A 26,567-nucleotide genomic window follows, 5' to 3' on the forward strand; every position below is an offset into this window, starting at 1 on the left:
GGCACAGAGATATAAAGTGGCAGAACTAGGAGACCTAATTCCTAACTCCAAAGCCCTTTCTTTCTGCTGCTCCCATCATCACTGAATCAAGATCCCTAGAAGCACAAGGAGCATCACTGTTACATGGAAATCTCTCAAGTAGCTCCCATGTACACGTGCACGCAGACACACACACACACACACGCACACAAACACACACACACACCAGGAAGCCTGCAGCTAAGCCCCATTCCAACCAGCCACTGCCACCCACTGTTACAGCTGGACTTCTACCGCCTGAGAAACCTGCCAGACTTATAATCAAATGGGTGTGCAGAAAATGAATTTCCAAAGACTTTGTTCCTCTTCTATCACTTGCTAGATCACACACTTGTATAAGTCAAGGGTTTGTCTTTTTCATGGCTTTATTTTCAGCCATCTACCACAGTGTCTGGCACACAGTAGATATTCTTCATCATAGAGTAAAAGCAACACTGTATTACTTGAAACCAAAAGGAAAAACAAGGTAAGATGCGGGGCAGACAATGGTCAGAGGAGTTTACATTTTTTTCTCCTCCCCCAAAATACACATTGCACTCACTTAATATAAAACAGTATCTGGCAATCTAACAGCTAATTAAGTGCTAAGTACTCGATGTATTCTCATTCCTAATTTAATGAGTCAAGGATGCTGGTCTGAACACTATTACTAAGAATCATTCTGAAGGATCTAGCCAATGGGAAGAAGAAATAGATACTTGAAAGGATATGGTAACATTACTAGAGTTTACATAAAATGATTATCTTCCTCCACCAACTCAGAGAACTAGAAGACTTTATCAGAATAAAAGAGCTGAACATCTTAAGTAGAAGAAAAATAAGCAAAAAATGTTGGACAACAGTAAGCAGAGAGAAGAAAATCTTGCAGAGTATTTTGTAGAATGTAATCCATTTACATCCTCCGACCTGTTAAGTGTCCATATATATGTATATAAATACCCAGGAAAATATTGAAAGGAAATGTTCCAAAATGAACAATGGTTACTGCTCATGTATATAAGGAGTGTTTGCTTTACAGTATGCCCCGTTCTGATGCTTTCACTACAATGCTATCGGTCTTCAGCAAATGAGGCCTGAAGGTTAAATAACTCGTTAAATGTCTCAAAACTACAAAGTCACTGACCTAAGAGTCAAATCCATGATACATGCTCCACAGGAGGAGCTCATATGTCAACATGCTCCCCTTCTAGGCAGAAGAGTGGGAGAAGGGTCCAAGTTGTAGGCTGAAGGGCACTTCATATCAATAATAAATTCCACCCTATGTGCATGAAAGTCACAAGACACCTGAAACTAATAACACTATAAACCATACTGTACTGTATTGTAATAACTAGTACTTCAACAAATATTTTTAAAAAACACAAGACAAGAAAAAATAATTGCTATAATGAGAACAAAAAAGACAACGAATGGACACAAAATTCAAAAATCAACAAGGTTCTTCAAACAACAGCACTTTTAATTTAGCCTCATGAACTCTGGACACACCCACGTGGTAAACTACTAAAATCATTGTTAACTCTGTTGCTAATGAACATCATTAGGGTCCCATTTACATCTTTAATAAAGGTACCCCAAATGTGGAAGTCCTCATCATCAGGAAGATCTGTCACATTTTTCTTTCCTAGAAATGATGTGCTTAAACTTGATAGACTAAGCCTAATTCAGTTCTTATTCGGTCACTGAATAACATAACAGTCTATAAAAACTAACCACATATCTTCTGTAACAAATAAAGAAGGGAAAACAATTGACAACTACATCTAAAAGTCAGGCTTCCTCTAGAAATTAGAAGATACTTGATGAGATTGTTTGCTATTTTAAGAGCTTTGTTAATATGTTACCTATATTATAAAATAATACCATAAAAGGGAATGGGAAGGGCCAGCTGGGTGGCTCAGTGGATTAAAGCCTCTGCCTTCAGCTCAGGTCATGATCCCAGGGTCCTGGGATTGAGCCCCACATCAGGCACTCTGCTAGGCCCAGAGAGAGAGACTCCCTCTCTGCCTCTCTGCCTACCTGTGATCTCTGTCAAATAAATAAATAAAATCTTTTTTTAAAAAAAGTTTAAAAAAAGAGGGGGGATGGGAAAAACCAATGACTCATTACCATAAGCAACAGCAAACTAAAAGAACTTGAGATCAGATACTGAATAAAGCTCTTCAATAGCGTTATAATCTGAGACTAACGGGATATGTTTATAAATGTAATTAATCATGCTTAGTCAACATTAAACAAAATGGTCATATCTGGATTAAAAAGTCTCATGACAGCACCAATAAATAACAAGGGAGAATATGTAAAGCAGTGTTATTAGCAAGTTATATGGTTTGCAACCTGAGGCACATTACAGAGATCTGGATGAATTTCAAGAGTTGCATTATGTTAAAACGTGGTCTAAACTGCTAATAGAATATAAGCCTGTTGCACAAGATCATAAATAGCACTTAACGCACAGAATCACCATGAAGAGCATACGACTAAGACTGTTAACCACAAACCCAGAAGACATATTTACATATAAATAGTATGCACATATGAAAAATCTTCCTAAATATGAATGACTGATTCCCCACGAATATTTTCTTTTTTTTTTTTAAGATTTTTATTTTATTTATTTGATAAGAGAGATAGATCACAAGTAGGCAGAGAGGCAGGCAGAGAGAGAGATAGGAAAGCAGGCACCCCTCTGAGTAGAGAGCCCAATTCGGGACTCAATCCCAGGACACTGGGATCATGACCTGAGCCAAAGGCAGAGGCTTTAATCCACTGAGCCACCCAGGTGCCCCGAAGATTTGGGATTTTCTAACTTAAATATTATTACTATGCTGAAATTGTTATGCCTTTTAAAATCAGAGATTATTCCTACAAATAAGTATGCAAATATTAACATGGAAACTGTGGTAACTATAAAGGTTTTTCCCTCCTTTTTCCAAAATTACATCTGACACTTGTTTGTTCCACTACAGTTACCTGAGATAAAATGATTTATTAAAGAAGTGGGACAGGGGGGCGCCTGGGTGGCTCTGTGGGTTGAGGCCTCTGCCTTCAGCTCAGGTCATGATCCCACGGTCCTGGGATCGAGCCCCACGTCGGGCTCTCTGCTCAGTGGGGAGCCTGCTTCCTCCTCTCTCTCTCTGCCTGCCTCTCTGCCTACTTGTGATCTGTCTGTCAAATAAATAAATAAAATCTTAAAAAAAAAAAAAGAAGAAGAAGAAGAAGAAGAAGTGGGACAGGGGTGCCTGGGTGGCTCAGTGGGTTAAAGCCTCTGCCTTTGGCTCAGGTCATGATCCCAGGGCTCTGGGATCAAGCCCCGCATTGGGCTCTCTGCTCAGGGGGGAGCCTGTTTCCTCCTCTCTCTCTCTGCCTGCTTGTGATCTCTGTCAAATAAATAAATAAAATCTTTAAAAAAAAAAAAAAAAGAAGAAGAAGAAGTGGGACAAGGAATAGAATGTACTAGTCAAGAGTTGGATCCTAGGAGTGCCTGGGTAGCTCAGTCGGTTGAGCGCCCAGCTCTTGATCTCAGCGTCATGAGTTCAAGGCCTCATATTGGGCTCCTCACTGGGTATGGAGCCTACTTAAAAATTAAAAAAAAAATTTTTTTCTTAATAAAAAATGTTTAAAAGAAAGAATTGGGTTCTAGAACCATTTAAGATTCCAATCCCTATTTTCCCACCAGTAAGTTGGGTATGACCTTGGACAACTGACTCATCATCTCTACACCTCAGTTTCTTCATCTGTAAGTAGGACATAAAGAAAAAAAGTTTTTTAAAACAGGTTTCTCACTGGCCAAGGAATAATTAAATCAGATGACATAACACATAATGGGGCCTAGTGCTCAAGATGTACTTTAAAAAGGCTGAAGAAAAAAGACTTGCATCACATGCTCAAAAACAATCTAAGAGGCCCACCACAATCTAAGTGGATTCATGACTGACCCTTACAATTACAGCAATGTCTAAATGTCTGGACATGCCATCCCCACCCCCAACCATGTAAATATAATCACCCTCTCACAACAAATTTACCTGAAGAAAGAAGAAAATGGTAGCCATAAGAGGCTGGCGCACACCCCCACCCACCCTTCAGACACCCAATAGGAAACCATGTGACTTCTCCAATACCATGTGGCTCTGGCAGGGCTGTGATCAGCACCAACAATTCTAAAACTCAGCCCACACATCTCAACGGAAAGCCATCCAGGTGTATTTCCTTGTTTGCTTGACCTCTGCCTCATTTAACTTGTTATCTTGAGTCTTAATTTTTAAAAGTGACTTTTTTTAAACATTAAAAAGCAACAACAGTAACACCAACCCAAAATACCCTGGAACAGTGGAGCATGATCTCTTTCACTACATGAGAGCACTGCAGCCGTGTCCCCCGGTGTGGGCCAGTCTCACCGGATGGCTTCCCTGCTGAGGGGAAATCTTTGTGAACATCAAAGAATGTAAAAAGCCTGACAGATCCTGGCTATGCATTTTAGATTAATGGTCTGTGTGATGGGTGTGTGTGTGTGCGCGCGCGTCCACAGTAGTCCCCAGGGACCCATAAGACCATATTCCTTCCACGTCTCTAGAGTTAAACTGCCTCCCTAAATATTTCAGATATAATAGTACACTTGAATGTTTTCTCGATATTGTTTCAGGTCATTTTCACATGACCAGGAGGTAGAAATCCCATTTTATAAGTGGGGAAATTGAGACTCATGAAGAGTAGATGAATTGTACGTAATGTGCCCAAGAAATACACTGTTAATCTGATTTTTCAGCTGAGAACTCTGTCAGCCACCCTCCTACCTCCACCTGCACATGCTTTCTTATACTTCTGAGCCTTACCATCATTAAAACCAACATACTCTATAGATTTTCTTTCTGCACCCCTACCCTTCCAAACCCAATCCCATAGAGGGTTTTCCTTTCCAGTTCACTGTCCCAGCAGCTTTTCTGTAAGCCTCCCAAAAACCAATTCAGTAAGTATTTCCTGAGGACATATGGGGTACCAGACATGGTGTTAAAAGACTGGTGATATGCTGGTGAGCCAAAAGAACACTGACCCTGACCTTGGGACTACAGGCTGGCAGGGGAAAAAACATGTAACAAGTCCAGCAATGACAGAAACAGATTCTCCTTTGCATGGTGCTGAGATTTCCTCAACTACATGGATGCCGGCCTGCTCTGGCCCTGGCAGCAATCAGACAGCTGCCCTGGACTTGGGGCCTAAAACTCAGTATGAACTCCTCACACATAGTCAGAGAATGCTTCATGAATAAGCAGAAAAGAAACAATAAATATATATATTTTCAGGCTTGGGCGTGTGATGGTTTTGTATAACAGCAGAGAAAGAGGAAACGTACGTGCTGCAGCTGCTCTGGCCTTTTCATTACTCAGGATAAAGTCGGCTTCCTTGGGCACCAAAGAGAGAAGTGAAAAGACGGCTCTTCCTGCCGTCTTTAGACTCTCCCTTCCATCCGTGTCCCTCAGGGACCCAAAGATGCAGCTACTTCTCCCTTCACACCCAACACAAACAAGGAAAGAAGCCAAGAGGAAGAAAGCAGTCTGGGTACTCTGGAAGGCTGAGGGGCACACTACCCTCAGACTTGAGGTCAGCAATGCGGCCCCCGCCTGTAGGCTGCAAGGGACAGACTCAGTCAGGATCTGGAATCAGGAGGTGCCCCCCATTCCCAACAACAGTCCCTTGTGTGGACATCAGGCTTCTCTGCCTCCATCATCCAGAGCAGAAATGATTCTGAAACACTGAGCAGGCAAATCAGTATGCCAGTGCATAAAACATGCACCAGGAGTTGCAAAGTGACAGGCACTGGGCAAACATGGCCAACAGACACTGCCTGGCCTGCAGAATGTTTTAAGAGTGGAAAAATCTACATGTAAATCTTGAGATCCAAGTTCTCTTGAAATGTTGAATGATCAGACGACAGTGGGTCTGTGTTCCCAAGTAGCATCTGAGACAGGCCTCTCTAGTTCGAAAGGGCAACTAGAACTAGTGGCTGCCTACCATTAACTTGCACCACTGCCTGATGGCGGTACAATCCAAGTCTCCAAGCCCTGTCCTCAGCATTACGAGTTTTATAATGGAGAATCAAGCAGCACAGATCTAGAGTAAGTGAACATTGCGGGTTTTAAGATTTCTATTTTCACCTCTCTTACAACAGGAGCCAAACCCTAAGGCAGAAAGAGCAGCCGAGGATGAGAGCCGCAACAGAGGAGAGGGGAAAGGAATAACGCCGTCCACGCAGCAAGACGGGAGTAGGCCGCAGGCCTGACACACCCCATTGTGGGGCATACTCAGTCTCAGGACCACAGTCCAAGTACAGGGCAGGATGGGGACCTCAGTGCCTTTATCCCATGCATTATGGCTTTTGGCAGACTCAACCAAACATGGAGATTAACTACACACACAACCCTGAACTTTGGACTCTGAGTCCCATCTGTACAGCTGCTCTCCCACCTCCCTACAAGAAAGCGGAAAGGACGAGATCTCCTTTCAGCAGTTCCAGAGAAAAAGGAATAAAGAAGGGTGAAGTTCAACTTGCTCACACAGATGTGAAGAAGCAGGCTGAGCAACCCAGGGCCCACGCCGACCGAAACAACTCCAACAAAAACAAACCTCAAGCTCACTGCAATTGCAGAGGCTGGTCACTTGCTCTATTACCTTTCATGTTGTCTAAGTCCTAACACACACTATGAAACCAAAAAAAGACAAAGCACATTTTAAAGAAGTGCGACCTGTTTCTGAATCCTAATCACACAACTCTATGCAACTCCTAATCAGAAAAGTATAGTTTCATCATACTGGCTCTTCCAACATAATACTAATATTACTAATAATTACTGCTATTTATCATTAATGTTTTTAAATACATTTATAGAGTGCTTTATAATGCTCAAAGTGCTCATGACCCTTAGGGATAGGTAAGTTGGCATAGAGCACTTGCCCTAACAAATGAGGACACTAAGGCACAGAGCCTGCAAGTTAAGTTGCTCAAGGTCACACAGCTGATCATAGTTAATACAACTCCACAGCTCATCCATGAAGTTCAGATATATATATAACGCGACTTAGTAGTCAAGAAAATAGTAGCCCCTGGTGAAGAGAAAACACAAAATGAAACACTGTCATTTGCCTGCATATACATACACACCTTGATATACACACACTCGCACAAACACCAAAGCCATATTGTAAAACGTATAATGTTTATCAAAAATTATCCTTATGTTAATTAACTGGATCTGCCTATTCTTTCTGACAGATTAAGAAAAGGTGAGCAGTCTGAATTATGGGTTTAAAATATAATTTGTCTTACTAATAAAAGAGCACTGTAACCACAAAGCAACCTCACTCACATCAATTCTTTCCATAATTGAGTCAACATTTGAAATAATTACTCCTAAATGGACAACACTGACCTTCCTTCAGATGAAACAGGTCACTAGAACATCCAGGACTCTCAGTTATGAGCACATGTCGCCCTCTAGTGGCAACCCCTTGCCCATATCCTGGGGGAAGTCCCTCATTGGTGACAACTGTGCTTTAAAGTATTTTTTTTTTTTTTTTTTTTATTTGACAGAGATCACAAGTAGGCAGAGAGGCAGGCAGAGAGAGAGAGAGAGGGAAGCAGGCTCCCTGCTGAGCAGAGAGCCCGATGAGCCACCCAGGTGCCCCACAACTGTGCTTTAGATTTAGAAAGCTTATAGTGTGATTTGATTCACAAATACAAAACTTGGGGCACCTGGGTGGCTCAGTCAGTTAAGCGTCTGACTCTTAATCTCAGTTCAGGTCTTGATCTCAGGGATGTGAGTTCAAGCCTTGAGTTGGGCTCCATGCTGGGCATGGAGCCTACTTAAATATATATATGTATTTATAATTTATGTAATTATATGTATATTTACATAATTATATATTTTATACACATATATATATAACTTCATTTCTGCCCTTGATAAGACACTCATAATTTTCTCTTAAGAGTGCTAGTCAATAACTTAAGTCTCTGTGGGTGAATGGGCAATTCTTTCACTCTAAGTTCTATATAGTCAGGTTAACCACAAAACTCAAGTGGTTTTGGTGCACCTGCTGAAAGGCTCACAAGAGAACGACACAGTCTTTACTCAACACTTGGAGCAAGAAGCTTAGCAGTCCAAAAGGATATCTTGAATTTGAGGTTATCCCTACTTTCCTTCTAAATATCTCACGTCTATATATTAAAAACCTTAGAAGTCTAGCAATCTTTCACCTAAGAAAGTCTTTATTACAACTGGACACCCCAAAAGAACACAGTAACACTCTAACTTGTGTTAATCAGCAGAGAAATGTGCAGACTTATAATCAATGTACCTTACTGAAGTACCAAAGCATTGCTGGGACCTCACAATGAATGAGAAAATACGCTCAGTCTGTACCTCACTCAACAGTCTGGTATTCTAGTTGGCACCAGTGAACTTGAAACTTATCTTTGAGAAGCAGGGTGACAATATAAACTATTCCAGAAAGAGGAATAACCTAGAACAGGTTCACATCAGGGTGGGATAAGGAAAAGTTTCAGGTTATTGCTTATGTTGTTTAATCTCTCCTTTCCCCATATGCATTCTCAAAGGCTAATACAAAAATCAAAGATAAGGGGCGCCTGGGTGGCTCAGTGGGTTAAGCCGCTGCCTTCGGCTCGGGTCATGATCTCAGAGTCCTGGGATCGAGTCCCGCATCGGGCTCTCTGCTCAGCAGAGAGCCTGCTTCCCTCTCTCTTTCTGCCTGCCTCTCCATCTACTTGTGATTTCTCTCTGTCAAATAAATAAATAAAATCTTTTAAAAAAAAAAATCAAAGATAATAGTAATCAGTCAACTGAGGTGTTCCTTGAAGGCAGGTACCATGTCTTAAAACTTACCTCTTCATTCCTGGTGCCTATTAGAACCTGTATATACCATGAGTGTTTTCCATTGCAAAAAGAACACAGCCTTGTTCATTGTCCCAAAATAAGGTTGAGGGAAAAAAAAAGAAAAACCTTTGTTTCTAGAGTTCAATAATGAAACAATCTAATCCAAGAAAGCATAAGATCATAAATGTGATAATCAGTTAATTTTATGTGTGAATCTGGTTAGGCCATGGTACCCAGGATTTTTAGCCAAATTCCAGTCTAGATGCTGCTGTGAAGATATTTTTTTAAATGTGGATAACATTTAAATCAGTGAAGTTTGAGTAAAGCAGATTATTCTCCATAACATGGGTGGGCCTCATCCAATTAGTGGAAGGCTTTGGAGAAAAGCTAGGTCCCCGCGTAAGAAGGAATTCTGCTTCCAGATGAATTTCAGACTTAAGACTGCAACATCAAGAGTCCCAAGGTTTCTGGTCTGCCAGATTTAAGATTTGCCTGCCCCCAATCATATCAGCCAATTCCCTGAAATAAACACTTCTTTCTCACTTATGTGTGTATATGTATATACATATATGTGTTCATATATAAATATGTGTACATACATATGTGTATATGTGTGTGTGTGTGTGTGTGTGTACGTACACACATATATGTATACATATATACATCCCCTTCCCATACTGGTTCTGTTTCTCTGGAGAATCCTAATTCATGGCATACAGATTCTCCAAAGACCATGCCCACAATATTCATTCACTGCTCTAAATATTAAAATCTATTCCCCCTAAGTTAAAGCCAAACCATTATATAAGGTCCAATCATTAGATGAAGGATATTTTGCCAGAACTAAAATGATAAGGGTGACGGGTGATGATAAAAGGTCCAAGAAAAATTTTTCCAATAAATAAACCTAGGTTGATCAGCCCAATGGACATTTCATTTTAATAATCTGGGGGCATTTTAGTCCAACAATAAAATTATTTCAGGGTGTAGACACCTTCATAAGCTATTACATTTCTAGGAAAGGCTCTGCCAAAATTTACTGAATAAAAAAAAAAGAAAATATGATGAGAAAATTTAAATAAAGAGAAGAAAAATATTAACTACCTCTTGGTTATCTTTGTTTTGGTTTGCCCAGAAAATCTTATGATAAAGCGTCTCCATGGAATTGCTGGAATCAGTCCGATCAAAACAATGTCGATCCAACACTTCCAACGTGTGCAAAACCCGACTAATGGTAACCCCTAGATGCGGAAATTAAGGAAGCTGTTAAAGAGGTCAAACAAAGCCACAACAGCACAGTACAAAATCATCATTACGTAGGGCAAAAGGGATTTTAAGAAAGTGTCATTATCAGCGGCATGTAAGAACTGACAATGAAACCAAACCTGACGTTCGAGACAGCCAGGAACTAAAGGGCATCTGTGTGAGCGACCTTACTAACAACGGGGACAGATTTTTTAAGAATCAGAAACACGGCATAAAGTCCAACACTCAAAGGCACTCCTTCCCTCCCTCGTGTTCTGTACCTGCTGTTGACTCTTGGCACTTGTCAAAAGACCACCGAACTTCCACCGCACGGCCTCTTTGTTTGATCTGCTGTTCCACCTCGTAAATCCTTGCCCGAACCTGAAAGATAATCGCTTCTAATTAACTTGCTCTAGGAAAGCCACAGCGACTGTCTAAATCATGTCAGGTTTTCCACATGAGCACAGCATCTTACAGTCCTGACTACATCACAGCAAATTTAGCCTGTTGCCCAAGAAGTGCACTTCAAAGTTTACCAGTGGTGGTTCAATGGTTCAGTGCCAGTGTTCAATAACAAATGCTCACCACTCCCCCCCCAAAAAAAGAAAGAAAAAGAAAAAAGAAATGCTTGCTTTATAAGTGAAAATTTTTAGAATATCATATGGAAAGGTGAAAGCTCTAAAGTAGCATTTTTGAGCCATTGTTCTGTGTATGAAAACGAGGAGGCATGTTTTATTAATTTAAGAAAAATGCTTGGCAAAAAACAGGGATCTTAGTCTCAACATTAGATCCTGTGGTTTAAGTTTAAGTTTCTGAACCAAAAAACCCAGCACAGCACTAATCAAACTAACCCATCAAAACATAGTTACTAAATATCACAGACGACCAACTAGGAGCGCCGTGGTCATGTACTCGAACCACCGTTAACCACGGTGTGGGCGGCAGAACTCTGTGAGAATTTCCCAGCAAGAGGGAAAGAGGAGAGGGTGCAAGGTGATGAACTTCTGTGGTTCAGACAGGCTAAATACTTCCCCCATATCCCCCAGAGAGACGGGGAGCAGGACTGGGAACAGCACCCAAGCACCTGAGATGCTAACACCTCAGCCTGCTATGCAGTGACGCCTCTTAAGAATGAAAAGCCCCGTCAAACCACCGTTAACAGGAAGTCTACCTGCTGATTGAAAGCGGTGTTCCCACCAGGCATGGGGAGGCTGGAAGGGGCCACCTGCAGCAGATCCAGGGGCGAGCCTGGGTTCGCGCTCTTATTGTCGTTTGTGGAATAATTCCACACCAAGGCACTTGGGCAACAGAGAGTGACAGTCTAGAAATGAAGCAGGAAAACCCAGATATTTAACAGAATGACAAAAGTGCAACAGCTTAAAAGTAAAAATGATGCCTTGTCATAACAATATTATAGTTTCCTACCACTGAATTTAAAACATGGACCACTTACCCTATTCCCAAATTTTCAAGTCCTAAGATAAAACTAGAATTATTCATTTTGAGGGATGCCTGGGTAGCTCAGTACGTGTCTGACTTCAGCTCAGGTCATGATCAGTTAATCCTCAGATGGAGCCCAATGTTGGACTCTACACTCCACGGGGATTCGGTTTCTCCCTTTCCCTCTCCCCCTGCTTGTGTGCTCTCGCTCACTCTCTGTGTTAAATAAATAAAATCTTTACAAACAAACAAACAAAGAATTACTTTTCTTTTTTTAAGATTTTATTTTTTATTTATTTGACAGAGAGAAAGAAAGAGAGAGAGCATGCACACAACCAGGGGGAGAAGCAGAGGGACAGGGAGAAGCAGGCTCCCCACTGAGTAGGGAGCCTGACATGGGGCTCAATCCTAAGACCCCGGGACCATGACCTGAGCCAAAGGCAGATGCTTAACCAACTGAGACACACAAGCACCCCCCAAAAAAAGAATTATTAATTTGAAATGCAGGAGTATAGCTACTGACTGAGAAATCAAGGAATATCATAATTCATAAACTAACATTCCAGCACCAAAAACCTAGGAAAGTTAATAAAAACACAGTAATCACCACTGAAAATTTGTCACTTAAAACAGTTCATTCAATTAGAAAAATGAGATGGAATTAAAATATGTCATTTCTAAGGTTATAAAGCCTAAAAAGGAATTTTCTTTTAAATCTATGCAATAATCTCTAAGGTAATGCAGTATGTAGCTTCATAGATGCTGGACAGGCAGGAACCATGGACCAGTGGGTGGGAAATTTTCTATAAAAAGCCATTTTTTCTATAAAAAAAAACGGTAAATGCTTTAAGCTTTGTGGGTCACCTCTAATTTCTGTCACATATTCTTTCTGTTTGTTTTATAAACTCACTGAAAATATAAAATATATTCTTAGCTCCTGGGCTGGACTTAGCCTCCAGGTTGTGGTTTGTCTACCCCACCTCAGACCCCTGAAGACATTTTTCATTCCTCCAGCTTGCATGAAGCACTTTCTATGACCACCTGACCCGGAGGTCACAAGAAGCTCCTAAGGGAGGCAATGCCATCCTCCAACTGCACCAGAGGAACATGAGCCCTGGGGGAGACATAGTAACCAGCCAGACTGACCTCAGCCCAGGTGCCTGGAACCACTATGCAGAGCCTGCTGCCTCCTACACGGAAACTAGAGATTACGGCTCCGCTGTACTTAAGCACTTACTCCGCATGGTACGGCGCCCTGGAAGCCTTCAGCCATTGCAACGTGAACCCTCTGAGGTAATAAAGTAGGACTTGTCGCCATCCCCCTCACACCCAGGAAACAGAGGCTCAAGGTTCAAGTTAGTCAGTGGCAGAGCAGAGGCTAAACTCATGTATGCAATGATGCTAAAAAAAAAATAGGTCTTAGCTGCCACGCTGTGGTACCACTCAACAACAGACTCTGGACTTATTAGAGAGGGAACACAGTATTTCTTCTTTTCTAAAATGCAAAATTAAATATTAAGAAAACTAGATTCTGAGGTCTAGGGAATGTCTTGGTGGGAAGCAGATGGCAGACGAAGAACGTCAAGTCCCTGAGCCCCACCAATGCACCTGCCCCCACGGGCCCACATCCCCATCTCCCTCCTCCTGCATGGGGTGGGGGGGGGCAGGTGAGGAGCGTCTCCCATCTCCTGTCCATGATGGCACCCTTGCCAGTGTTCTGAATTCCAAAGCCTCCAATATCCAAAGCACTGGTCTCTCAAACACCGTGCTTCTTCTAGTCTCACTCTCTCTACAAGTTTACCTTTGTCTCAGAAAACAAACAAAATCTTTTAAAACTCTCCACTCGCCTAGCAGCACTCTCTCTCTCTTCCCTCACAGACATGTTTCTCAAAGAAGAGATAACATTATTTCTCTCCATTCTTCATCACTCCTCAAACCACCTTAATATGGCTTCTCACTGTGATCATCAGTGACCATAGTCTTCCCAAAGACAATCCAGCCATCTCTTACCAGACTTCCCCCCACCACTGGGCACTGCCCACTACTAATTCCTTTTGGAAACTTTCTGCAGTACCTAGAGAAGCAGCTTAGCATGGTGGTGTAGACTCTGGATCCAGACGGCAAGGCGTGAATTCCAGCTTTACTGCTTGCTTGCTGTGTGACCTGTACCATTTCATCACTAACACTGCAGCAGTAACAGTGGTTCCAATCCCATAAGATGGTTCTGAGAACTGAATGACTTACTATAGGTTATAATTTACAACAGTGCTTACAACACAATACATGCTCTTATTAGGATTTTAACAGAATCATTAACAATCTTGGGGATGCCTGGGCGGCTCAGTCAGTTAAGTGGCTGCCTTTGGCTCAGGTCATGATTCCAGAGTCTTGGGATTAAGCCCCATGTTGAGCCTTCTGCTCAGTGCAGAGTCTGCTTCTCCCTCTCTTCTGCCCCTCTCCCATGTTCATGCTCACTTGCTCTCTCAAATAAAAAAAGAACCCTAATAATCCTATTTTATTCTCACTGTCCTTGACTCGGTAACAATACTCTCCACTGTGTGTTCTCTCCAGTCCAGCCAGACTTTCATGGTTGCCCCCATGGTCTTCCCGTCTGCCACCTCTCAACCACGCAGGCCCCCCGAGATCCACAGCTCGCCTCTCACTGCTACCTCTTTGGGAAATCTCACCCCCTCTGGGGATTTGGGTGAGCCTAGTGGTCCTCAATGATTCAAACCCACACATCTGGCTGGTGGTCTCCCCAACTTCAGAATGAGACAATCTCTTGAACAGATCCATTTAGTGATGCAAAAGAATAAAATAATCCAACACAGTCCAAAAGTGAACTTACCTACCCTCTCTCAAACTGACTGCTTGGCCTCATCTCTTTCCCCTACCTCGCCACTCCCACAAATCTTCCCTCTACTGTGGCCAGAACAATCTAACTAAACCACACAACCGATCGTGTCATTTCTGTCTAAAACCCTGCAACGGCATCGCAATCCTAAGACAAACAGGGAGTCTTCTATAACTGATCCTCAACAGGCTTTATGCTTTACATTCCATTAATACCAACCTTCACACACAATAACTAATAGACATTCTGGCCCTTTTCTCACGTTGTTCTGCCAACTGTTTTTAGCACCTTTTATTTAAAAACAACAAAACAAAAACAACCCTTATTATAAGCACTAGTCAGGACCACTTCCTTCAGAAAGCCTCTCTGAATTCTAGATTGAACTACAAGTTCCACTTCTCAACTCCCTTAGTCCCCTGTGCATCCTTCCATCAGCCTTGGCCAGAGGATATGGGAACTGTCCTCTCTACAAGCCTGTCCTCCCAACGAGACCGTCGACTCTACCAGAGTGGAGCACATGTCTTTATGGCCAGCCCTGCCCCACAGCCCCACAAGAAAGAGCAGGACACAGTAAGAGCCCAAGAAATGTGACCTGAACACTGACCTGGGAGCTTCTGCAGGACAGGGCTAGTCTCATTCCTGACAGTATCAGCCCTGTGGCCTACAAGCTGCTGGATGTTCAAGGACCACACAAGCAGTGATATATGGCAGATAAACAGAGCCTGGTGAGTGACCCGGATTTTAAAGAACCAGAGAGGGATGGCAACCAGCTTCCATAGCTGCAGAAGCTATGGAACACTGCATGGAGGAACGGTCTTTCTAGAAGAGAAGTGATACAGTGGACTCATTCTCTGGGTTCCAGAAGGCTTTTATCACTGAACTGCTGCACAGTGTAATAAAGGACAACTACAGTAACTTTCTTCTACACAGAAGCAACATATCTTCCAGAGAGAAATAAAAACATGAAATGTCACTCTTGTCAGTTATTTGGGTGAGGAAGAAATCGGAGTGTGCCATGAAAGTTGAAAGTGCAATTCTCAACTCGGGCGTTTTCTACGCTGAACTGTAACATAAAATAGCAACGGCCGGGGACTTACCTGCAGCATACAACTAAGTCCATAAACCAGGGGGCCATGCTGCGCACAGGACAGGAAGTCTGAGAAGGCCAGCTGCACAGGGCTCATGACAGGGCCGGGGGGGCCAGGGCTGGGGGCCCCGATGCTTGAGCTGTTTGGTCCTATCATCATGTGGGGCGAGTGGGCAGCAAGGAGGCTGGGGCTATCGCTCAGCAGCAAGGCAAGACGCCGGGCACAAAAGTAGGCAAGACGACGAGACAGGTAAGCCGACTGAACAAACTCGTCCGAATACTGAGAAGCACAAGGACACCAGGCTTCAGTCATGTCCGATGCTATTCAGTGAAACAACTACTTTAACAAAGACTTTTTTCATTAAGAAAAAAAAAAAGAAGAAGAAGAAAAAAACCCTTCAAAAGTACCATAGAGACCAGTGCCATCCAAAAGAAACAATGCAAGCCATGTACTTTAAGTTTCCTAATAACCATCAGAAAAAAAATAACAGGCAAAATTTAAAAGAGTAATGTCTTTTCTTTCACCCATTATATCCAAAATGCTATCATTTCAGCAGATAATCAACACAAAAAAGATTTAATGAGATATTATGCACTTCTCTCCTGAACTAAATCTGAAATGTGGTATGCATTTTATACTAAGAGCACATCTCATATTGCACTTGTCACATTTCAAGGGCTCTAAAGCCCCATCTGGCTAGTGGCTACTCTCACGGACAGCACAGACACAGACTGTCACAGGGAGGATACACAGGACACTAGCACAGTGTCATGCCCAGGAGGGCACTAGGGAGAGGAAGAGAATCACTTTTTACTACATAGACCCGCATAGCACTTCAGCTATCAAGTCCATGTACTAGCATTCCAAGAAAACTTTTTTCCTAAATACATTTTTTTCCAAATAACCGAAATTGTAACAGACCTTATAGCAATCATTAAAAAATAGGAAGCTCCCAGCCCATCAAAAGATAGAGAAAACCCTCTAATCTTTAAAAAAGAGAGAATTTGTTTTCCCAAAAATCTGTGTGCATCAGGAAATGGTATTTAAAGAGCTGTCTGCTTAGCTCAGTGACAGGAGAAATCAGGGCTGGAGAGGGGTCAGGGGGAGAATACTTTAGAAGGACAGGTGCTTAAAATCTATCAACATGGCCAATATAAATGATTGCCTCTTGATCACTTCACGTGTGTAGCATCAAGACATCTTTCCCTTCCATTCCAAAAAGAATGTTTCCCTCTTCGACCTCTATGTACTTAGTCATCCTTATCAGACTCATTTCTTGCCCATAGAATCACCCGGCTCAGGATCGCACATACTCTACCTGCAGCATTAGTGGCAGCAAGAGTTTAAGAAGATCATCATCCATTGGTCTGATCTTTTCTAAAACATCCAAGATCCATGTCAAATATTCATGTTTCTCTAGCATTCCTTCCTTCAATGAACAAAGAAAAGTTACACTGATAACGTTAAAGCAAAACCAAGTTAACATTCAAAAAGAGCACTATTACTCTCACGCTTAAGTGTAATTTTATTATTATTATTTTTGTTGTTATAGTAAAAATACAGTCTCCTGGATCACAGTCCAAATTCTAAACAAAACAAAGACCCAGTGTGATTCTGACTGGTCAGTATAGGATGGCTTTTTTTGTTGTTGTTTGGGGGTTTTTTTGGTTGGATTTGGGGGGGGGGGCAATCTGCTTCATTCTAAACTGAAAAAAAAATTTAATTCTTATGAGAAAGGAAATTCACAAGCTTTGAGACTCCCAGGGCATGTCAAGCACCTGGCTAGATTTCAGGAGAGTACGAACTTATACTCATAGGAGAAAACTTGTCCAATGGTGTTAATTATGAAGAACAAAAGACCCCATCAGATGAAAATCCCATCAGATCTAATGCCCTCCTAATAACCCCTGCCTCTATCCTAAAATGAATTTCAGATACTATAACCTATGTATAAAATAGGTTATATATAATAACAATATTATATATAAATTAATATCAATATTAATATAATAAAATTATATATAACCTATTTTATATAACCTTAAAAATCAACAGAATGTCCTAATTAATCTTTAACAAAGAATTTTTAAATTATTAAAAAATAAAGTATACGTATTCCAACATAACTACCCTAAAAGTAACAACTCACCTCAAATTTCCAAAATTCCCCACAGGGGTGGTTTAGCCCCTCTTGACATAAGCACCATTAACATTTTCATCTACTATCCTCACATAAACATACACACATGCATATAAATACACAGTTCTTCTATGACAGTCTATGCACGTATGCATTTAATATCATGTTCTAGTTTTGCATTATGATTCACATCAAGAAAGAATCTTCAAAACATTAACAAAAAGGTATGTTTTCTGGGAAAGACACATTTCTACAGTCACTGTGGCAACAACCTTAGTAGTTAATATGAACTCCTACTTGATTCCTAGCAACATTTCCCTATCTATCTATTCCCAGGGCTCCACCATCATGATGATCAACAATTTGTGTGAAAATACCCTGATAATTATAGCTTCAGTATTTCAAAGGTGACAGTGACATCACACTGACATAGTATCAAGGTATCTACTTGCTTCTCGTTTCTAATTTTTAAAAAGCTTAAAATCAAAGAGTTAAAAGGTTAGTCACAGAAAAAGTCAAGTTTGAAATTTTAAGACCTGTGACATGAACTATCTAATAAAGAAGTGAATTAAATGGAATTTTGTACTTAAGAAGAAGAGATGGTAAAGCAAGTTTCAAAAAGAATAAATCTCCCTAAACACGACTATCAATGGCTACGTCACATCCACCCTCGGGAGGCTTTTGTGTATTTACCCATACCTTTATTTCTGTACAATTTTTTACTTTTCAGAATATGGCCAATGAAAATATAATAGACTTTTAAATCCAAACATGAATGTCCCAGTGAAACTCATCTCTCTAGGACCTAACTGCCTCTTATTAAAGAAATACTGATTTCAGTGTTCCCCATACATAAAGTAATCCTTCCAAAAATATTCAGCATGCTGAGAGACAATCTTTTCAACGATGCAGACTACATCCTTAGCTCAGTAAAAGTCATAAAGGCTGAGGGAAGGTACCAAGGTAGTCCCCTGCTAAATGGAACTGGGATTTCTAAGAGTGGTTTTAACAGCCTTAAAACTAGCAAATACTACTTCCCAAAGAACCAGGCTTTTTCCTACATTGAACTCTTAGAAAAAGTCAATTACAACCTGGAAATTATAAAGTTCTAAGGGGAAAATTTGAAATCACACATCCTTTTTACCCCCTTCCTCTCTGATCACGAGAGCAGGCAGTGAAAGTCTCCGCTAGTGAGAGAACTTCAGCCCAATCCACTTCTCCCTCCTTGCTAGGAACAAAGGCAAATAATAGCACAAGTGCCCTCTTCTGGTCAATATGATTTACATCAGCTTGTCCAAAGAGCATTCAGTCCTTGCTCCAGGCCCTCACTCATCCTCCCAACTGTATTTTCAACTGTCGCTGGGCCAAATTAAGATGACCCTCCTATGGAGAAACGAAGCCCTAGTGGAGATCAAGGAGCTAGGAAGCACCAACAAATATTTTTCTGAATTAAACATATCCAGTTTTTGCAAAATAAAAGGTTTGGAAGGGATATTTAATAGAAAAATTACCAAAAAAATTAACAGCATTAAAAGAGCTAAGATCATTGCAAGCTGGAGATCAATATACAGAAGAAGCAGCTGTCAGGTGTCATCTCGAGGCAAAGGCGTTACCGTGACTACAACTCCAGGTGAGAAATATCAGACTACTTGCCATGAATGTATTTGGTTTATATAAAGATACCACTTAAACTATAAGGAATCTGCTCTCTTCTTAAAAGCATGCTTTAAAGACTTGAGGTTCCTGAGGTCACCTGGAACATGTGAAACGCCAGCTTTTCATTGTACTCCCACTGCTTCATGGCCTGCTCCACGTCCGGTGGCACGGGGACAGAACCATCCCCCGCACTGGAAGCCATGTGGTAGAAGTCAGAAATCTTGGCCAACTGCTCTCGAAGATATCTGGTAGATATTTGTGTCCACTCTGCATTTAAAAAAAAAAATCTAAATTTCCAGATATGATGAATATAAGAATTAATGTTTTCTCCCCCCTTTCTGATTAGCTTAAGGATGTACATACACAACAAACATCTGTTACAAAGAAGCGGTTTTGGCATGTGCAAGCATTACACAAAAAAACACACCCAGCCCAGTAAGGCAACGTGGACGGCCCTAGATACCCTGCAGGAATGTTGGCCAGCTCCTGGGCGGAGAAGGAAGCTCTCCCTGTGTGTGTCTCTCTGACTCCTAAAGGAAGAGGAGAGATGCCTGCTTGTGAGTTTTGTGCATTTCCTAATGCTCCATGTTATGCTAACAACAGCACAAGAAATTTCAAAGCCACAAGCAGGAAATAGAGGAGGTGAGCACCTCAAAAATTTCAATTCTACTCCAAAATAATTCAAAATCCTCCAAATGCAGCTCTCCAAGTCGGATTTCAAACATGCCTCTTTAAGATTTGTTCCATTTTGGACAGTCTGTAAGAGGACTGGCATTCACCATGGGCTGGCCCATGACAGCATCCTGACCTGCACTCCCCTTCCCCACACCTGCTAACAACACCAGCACGGCTGAGCCTCATGGACAATCATCTGGACCTTCAATGATTCTACTCTCCTCAACCAACACAAGACAACTCAGAACTCAGTCAGAAAGAGTAGTGAGCAACAAAGTAGGAGACTGGAAAGGAAATTTAAAAAAAAAAAAAAAAATCACTAAAATTATTCAAAAATGTCTGCCAGAGGGGCACAAATTAAATCAGTGTGTTGCCTCTGGCAACCATGAAGGATGTGATGCCAACTTTAGCCCATTCTGTGGATAAAAATGTAATAATTGCATGCTCACAGCCAAATTTCCCCAAGGATTAGCGAAACAGCCTTTCAGAAGGAACCACCCTACTGAAACATTACCATACAATGCTATTTTCCCATTATCCTGGCAATTACCTCTCCCACCTTATTTTTAAAGGAACTTATTTTGACAAAAGTAAGAGCAAAAACCGAACATCTGTTGGGGATTCAGGGCTTTGTTTTTATTTTTTAAGTACTGTTAAAAGTACTTGACAACAGTACCCAGAAAGAACTACTGTTAAGTCTCGGTCTGAACTACTTATTCTCACTGTGTCTTTTTTAAAATCAAAATTTAAATGCACATGTTAAACTCTAGCAATAAGTCAATGCAAAAAGATGAACAGATACTAGGTCAGCATTCTGTTCCTAATATAATATTGTTCTTCAGAAAGCACCACCAATAAGATATTATCATTAAAATTAATCTATCACCATTAAAAACATAGCAGTAAATTATCAGTGTCATCATCTTCTGGTGCCCCCATTAAGGACTAATAGTCTCATGACACTCATTTAACAAAACAAAATGCCAACCATCAGATGGGACAAGTTTAGCTTAGCTATAATAAGCAAAAACAAAAATAACAAGGATCCAAATCCTAGCTTTTGTGTGCCAAGCCTTGCTATTAACTCACTCACAGTATGGTACCATCCTCAATGCCCCCACAGAATATTCTAGCCTCAAGAGCTAAAAATAACCCACATTCACACACCCCTACTTTGTCCAGGGTATATTTTCTTTTTAAGATTGTTTCTTAAAATATGGAAGAAATGTATGTTCACCACAGAAAATGTACAATGCAGATATGAAAAGGAAAACATCTGTAATCTCCTCGCTCATAATTAAGTATTTTAATATTTATCTTTTCAGGGTTTTTTTTTCTTTAATATGTGCTGGAATGTTCATATAAACATATGCATTTCTTTTTTTTAAAATATGCTGAATAGGACATTCCACAATCTGAATGCCTTTTGGGATTCAAATGGAATGCAAATGTAGCCCTCTTAGTAGTGGGTTTTAACTCTATTTAACTGACATTAAATTATATCAATCAGGGAGATCCAGAGGTCTGGGACATAAGACAGTCTAGAAAGGATTAGTCTAAAAAAAATCAGGATGCACACAAAATTTTTATTAAAAATTAAAAACAGAAAATTGCAAATAGCCACCAGTACTTAAAATTATTGGGAATCACTGACACCTGCCCTCCTGCTTAGTAAGGACCAAGAGTGGGGGAGGGGGCGGGGGGGCAGTGACAGGACAGGCAGTGGCTCTCAGCAACCCCGAGCAAACAGGGACCCAGGAGAGCTTCTTCCAAAGGCCAGTATTGGTCTCCAGCCCCCCCACAACGGTTCCTGATTTAACTGGTCTGGAGTAAGGAGCCCAGTTTCAGGTAATGAAAAGAAAATAGGAATGGCTACAAATCACAGGGAAGATGATGGGGGCAAGGGGGCTATTCCAAGGTGGAAAGATGTAGACAGTGGTCAAGGAGGCCACTCAGCGGGTGGTGCAGCTCTGAGGATACAGCCCGTCATTTGGAGTTGGTTGATAAAGAGAACTTCAGGGCCCCGAAGCCAGATGATCAGAAAGTTTATGCACATAAACATCACTGAGAGCAGCCTAAGGGGCCAGGACTAAAAAGAATGACAGGTCCCTTTGACAACATTCCCCCTAGCCTCCCAGAATCCTAGCCACTATTGCTTCTTTGTTAAGGCCTAACCTCCAGGACAGAAGGGGTTTCAGCTTTGTGCAGCTCTCCCTAGCACTGGCTAGCCCCAGGCACAGCAGCTAGGCCTGCACTACAGCACCGGCCCACCCCCACCGGCCCACCCCCACCGGTAGTGCAGGAAAACCCCTACAAGTAAGAACAGAGACAGGCCAACTTACATTAAAGATGACCCTGCTGGGCCTGGAACACCTGCAGTATTAAAAAGAAACCTGGGAACCCAGAAGGGGAGGGACACCCACCCCAGGGGGCAAAAACAAATCACGCCAGGTGCAGCCAGGCTCACGGAGAAGCTGCCCTGGCCGGGAGAGAACGACACAGGGCGCATTCAGCAATTGTGGTAACGAACTGCAGAACAGGATGGCCCCAGTGCAAATTCTCACTCTGCAACTCGGCTGTGTGATGTGAAAAATGGTGTCTGACTTCAGCTGAGTCTCAGTTTCCTCCTCTGCAACAGGAATCAAACACACACACACACGCAAATGCACACACGAGCTACTGTTAAGGAGGAGTTACTTAGCATGATGCATGCAGAGCAAAAATTGATCGCATGTGGTAGCTATCATCACCGTTACTGGGATGGAAAGTTTTTTGAAAGGAAGCTAAGGTTCCATCTTGGCTGTCAGGGAACAGCAGCACCCGTTGTCACTGATGTTAGATCCTGCCTCTGCTACAGCTAGCTGCCAATGCCTAACATAATGGTCTGGATAAGCATTTGTGAAATCAATCAATGTCAGCATCATGGTTCCAAAAACCTTCAACGGAACTGCAATCCTTCATGAATTAAGGCCAAACTCTTTAGTTAGGACTTAAAATCATTTCAAACACTACCTCCCATTAATTAGCGACAGTTGCTTTCTCTCGCACTCTCTTCATCTACGATACCTTCTCTACTCACCTGTGTTCATGTGTGCTGGACCCAATTCAAATGTCAAATCGCATACATAGCCTTTGCTCTCTGGACAACAACCCACCACCTGAAGGGAATCTCCCTCTGTTCTCTGATAGATACACAAACTCCTCTTTCATCCTCTTTCATCTCCATAAAACTATGCTTCACCTAGTCAATATCTAAGTACTGACTTGAGTCGGTACCCTATAAGGTGCTCCCAAAATAACCACTACATCAAGTCACCCCCCAATTATTCTGCCTTTCAAATCTTCCTACAAACATCTTAGCTTTCTAGTTTAAACTCATCGCTGTATACCTAGCTTTCAAACACCACCTAGGAAATGCCAAATTCCCTCCCTGGCGTGCTTTCTTTTTTTTTTTTTTTTTTTTTTTTTTAAATTTTATTATTTATTTGACAGAGAGAGATCACAAGTAGGCAGAGAGGCAGGCAGAGAGAGAGAGGAGGAAGCAGGCTCTCTGCTGAGCAGAGAGCCCAATGTGGGACTCGATCCCAGGACCCTGAGATCATGACCTGAGCCGAAGGCAGCGGCTTAACCCACTGAGCCACCCAGGCGCCCCGGTGTGCTGTCTTTCTTATAGCCAATGCAACCAGAAGCACCTGCTGGTCAGTGCCCTCCAAAGGTCCATGCAAATACTGAACTTCAATTCCCTTTAATAAACTTCCAGTAAACATGTATATGTGTCCTTTATGTTCCCAGCCAAATTCTTTCCTCTGATATCAAACCAAGTGGGAACTCACTCTGTAAAATAAATCCAACAGAGATTGTTTAAAAACTTCCACCAGTCCCAGAGAGTAAGGTGCACATTTTTAAGGTGATCCACTTGATGAAGAACTTTAGTCAAAAAGGACACTCTCCTTGAAGGAGAAACCTATACCCTAGAAAATTTTTCCTAGCTACACCACTATAATAAAAGTTCTTGCCTCTCCACCAGGGGAGCAGCCTGTAGGATGTAGAAGATTTCATCAGCCTGACTTTGGTACAGACTGAAAGGTCTAAGAAGGAGAGAGGAGGTCCGAAAGGAGAGAAAAAACTTCAGTGGTGCAAGACCCAGCACATTCCACCTCTAAATATGCAGTAAGAATGACTAGGAGATTTTACACATTTTTCTCACTTTTTTCTTTTTTTGGTAAAATGCTTTTTTTTTTAAGATTTTATTTATTTATTTGACAGAGAGAGATCACAAGTAGGCAGAGAGGCAGACAGAGAGAGAGAGAGGAGGAAGCAGGCTCCCCACTGAGCAGAGAGCCCGATGCGGGACTCGATCCCAAGACCCTGAAATCATGACCTGAGCTGAAGGCAGTGGCTTAACCCACTGAGCCACCCAGGCGCCCAAAATGCTTTTTTGATTAAAGGATGCCATCAATAAAGTGAAAAGACAACATACAAATTGGAGGAAAATATCCACAAATCATGTATCTGATAAGAGACTTGGATCTAGAATATATAATGAACTATTACAACTTGATAATAAAAAAATGAGCAAATGATCAACAGACATTTCTCTAAGAAGATAAACAAATGGCCAATAAGCAGATGAAAAGATGCTCAACATCACCAGCTACCAGGAAAATGCAAACCGAAACCACAATGAGATACCACCCTGGCAGTTACAAACAACAAGACAGACGGTAACAAGTAGAGCTGAGGATATGTATGAATTACAGTCTTCATGTATTGCTGGTGGGAATGTAAAATGATACAGACGCTGTAGAAAACAGTTTAGCATTTCCCCAAAAAGTTAAACGTAAGGGCATCCAGGTGGCTCAGTGGGTTTATCTGCCTTCGGCTCAGGTCATGAGCGGAGTCCTGGGATCGAGGCCCACATGGAGCCCCCTCATCCAGATCTCTGCTTAGTGGGGAGTATGCTTCTCCCTCTCCCTATTTCCCTCCCCCTGCTCTCACTCATTCTCTCAAAGAAATAAACAAAATCCTTAAAAAAAAAAAAGTTAAACATAGAGTTACCATAAAATCCATCAACTCCACAACTAGCTATATTCCCAAAAGAAAGGAAAGCATATGTCCACACAAATATTTATAAACCAGTGTTCATAGCAGCATGATTCACAATAGCCAAAAAGTGAAAGCCAATCCAAATGTCCATCAACTGGTGAATGGATAAATACAATGTGTTATATGCAATCAAAGGAATACCATTTGGTCATGAGAAGGAATGAATGGAACTACTGACACATACTACCACATAGATGAACCTTGAAAACATTATGCTAACTGCAAGAAGGCAGCTTCAAAGACCACATATTTTATGATTTCATTTATATGAAATGTTGAGAACAGGCAAATCTAGATTTAGATTACCTAAAGTAGAGGGGAAGGTAGGGTAAATAGAGAATGTCTGCTAATGGGTACAGGATTTTTTAAGTGTGATAGAAATATTCTAAAATGTGTCCATTTTAAGAATACACAATAGGAGGGGTGACTGGGTGGCTCAGTAGGTTAAGTGTCTGCCTTAGATTCAGGTCATGATCCCAGGGTCTTGAGATCCAGCCCTGTGAGGGTGGGGCTCCTTGTTAAGCAGGGAGCCTGCTTCATCCTCTCCCTGTGCCTGCCTCTACCCCTGCTTGCATGCTGTCTGCCAAATAAATAAATTCTTTAAAAAAAAAAAAAATTACACAACAGGGAAAACACAATCTCTTCAATAAATAGTCTGGTAAAACCTGACAGCTATATACAAAAGGATAAAATTGGAACACTTCAAACACCACACACAAAAATAAACTCAAAATGGATTAAAAACCTAAACATGAGACCTAAAACCATAAAACTCTTAGAAGAGAACACAGGCAGTAATTTCTTTGACATTGGCTGTAGCAACATTTTTTTTTTAGATAGGTTCCCTGAGGCAAGGGAAACAAAAGCAAAAACAAACTATTGGGCCTTCATCAAAATAAAAAGCTTTTGCACAGCAAAGGAAACAATCAATAAAACAGAAAGACAATCTACTGAATGGGAGAAGGTACTTGCAAATGACATATCTGATAAAGGATTAGTATCCAAAATAAGTAAAGAACTTAAACAACTCAAAACTAAAAATAGAAAATGATTAAAAAATGGACAGAGACTACAAATAGACATTTCTCGAGAAGACACACAGATGGCCAACAGACACATGAAAAGATGCTCAACATCACCCATTATCAGGGAAATGCAAATCAAAACCACAATGAGATATCACCTCACACCTCTCAGAATGGCTAGAATCAAAAACACAAGAAACAAGTGTTGGTGAGGATATAGAGAGAAAAGAACCCTCTGGCACTACTGGTGGGAATGTAAATTGATGCAGCCACTCTAGCAAACAGTATGGAGGTTTCTCAAAAAATTAAAAAGAGAATTACCATATGATCCAGTAATTCCACTACTGGGTATTTATCCAAAGAAGAGAAAAACACTACGTTGGAAAGATATACATTTCCCTATGTGTA

At 41.4% G+C, this 26,567-nt stretch overlaps 1 protein-coding gene across 6 annotated transcripts in view; it reads right to left on the minus strand.

Annotated features, from left to right (window-relative positions):
• The window catches only part of MED12L (mediator complex subunit 12L), a 325,613-nt gene that overhangs the window by 233,915 nt on the left and 65,131 nt on the right, over window positions 1–26,567 (minus strand). For all 6 annotated transcript variants that reach the window (XM_059163744.1, XM_059163745.1, XM_059163742.1 and 3 more), the window contains exons 6-11: window positions 19,451–19,620; window positions 16,876–16,986; window positions 15,567–15,836; window positions 11,347–11,496; window positions 10,457–10,556; window positions 10,035–10,171 (exon numbers count right to left, since the gene is read on the minus strand). In XM_059163744.1, coding sequence (XP_059019727.1) covers window positions 10,035–10,171; window positions 10,457–10,556; window positions 11,347–11,496; window positions 15,567–15,836; window positions 16,876–16,986; window positions 19,451–19,620 — 938 coding nt within the window. The remainder of the gene's footprint in view (window positions 1–10,034; window positions 10,172–10,456; window positions 10,557–11,346; window positions 11,497–15,566; window positions 15,837–16,875; window positions 16,987–19,450; window positions 19,621–26,567) is intronic.

The sequence above is a fragment of the Mustela lutreola genome, chromosome 2, assembly GCF_030435805.1.
Source record: "Mustela lutreola isolate mMusLut2 chromosome 2, mMusLut2.pri, whole genome shotgun sequence".
Classification (NCBI taxonomy): domain Eukaryota; kingdom Metazoa; phylum Chordata; class Mammalia; order Carnivora; family Mustelidae; genus Mustela; species Mustela lutreola.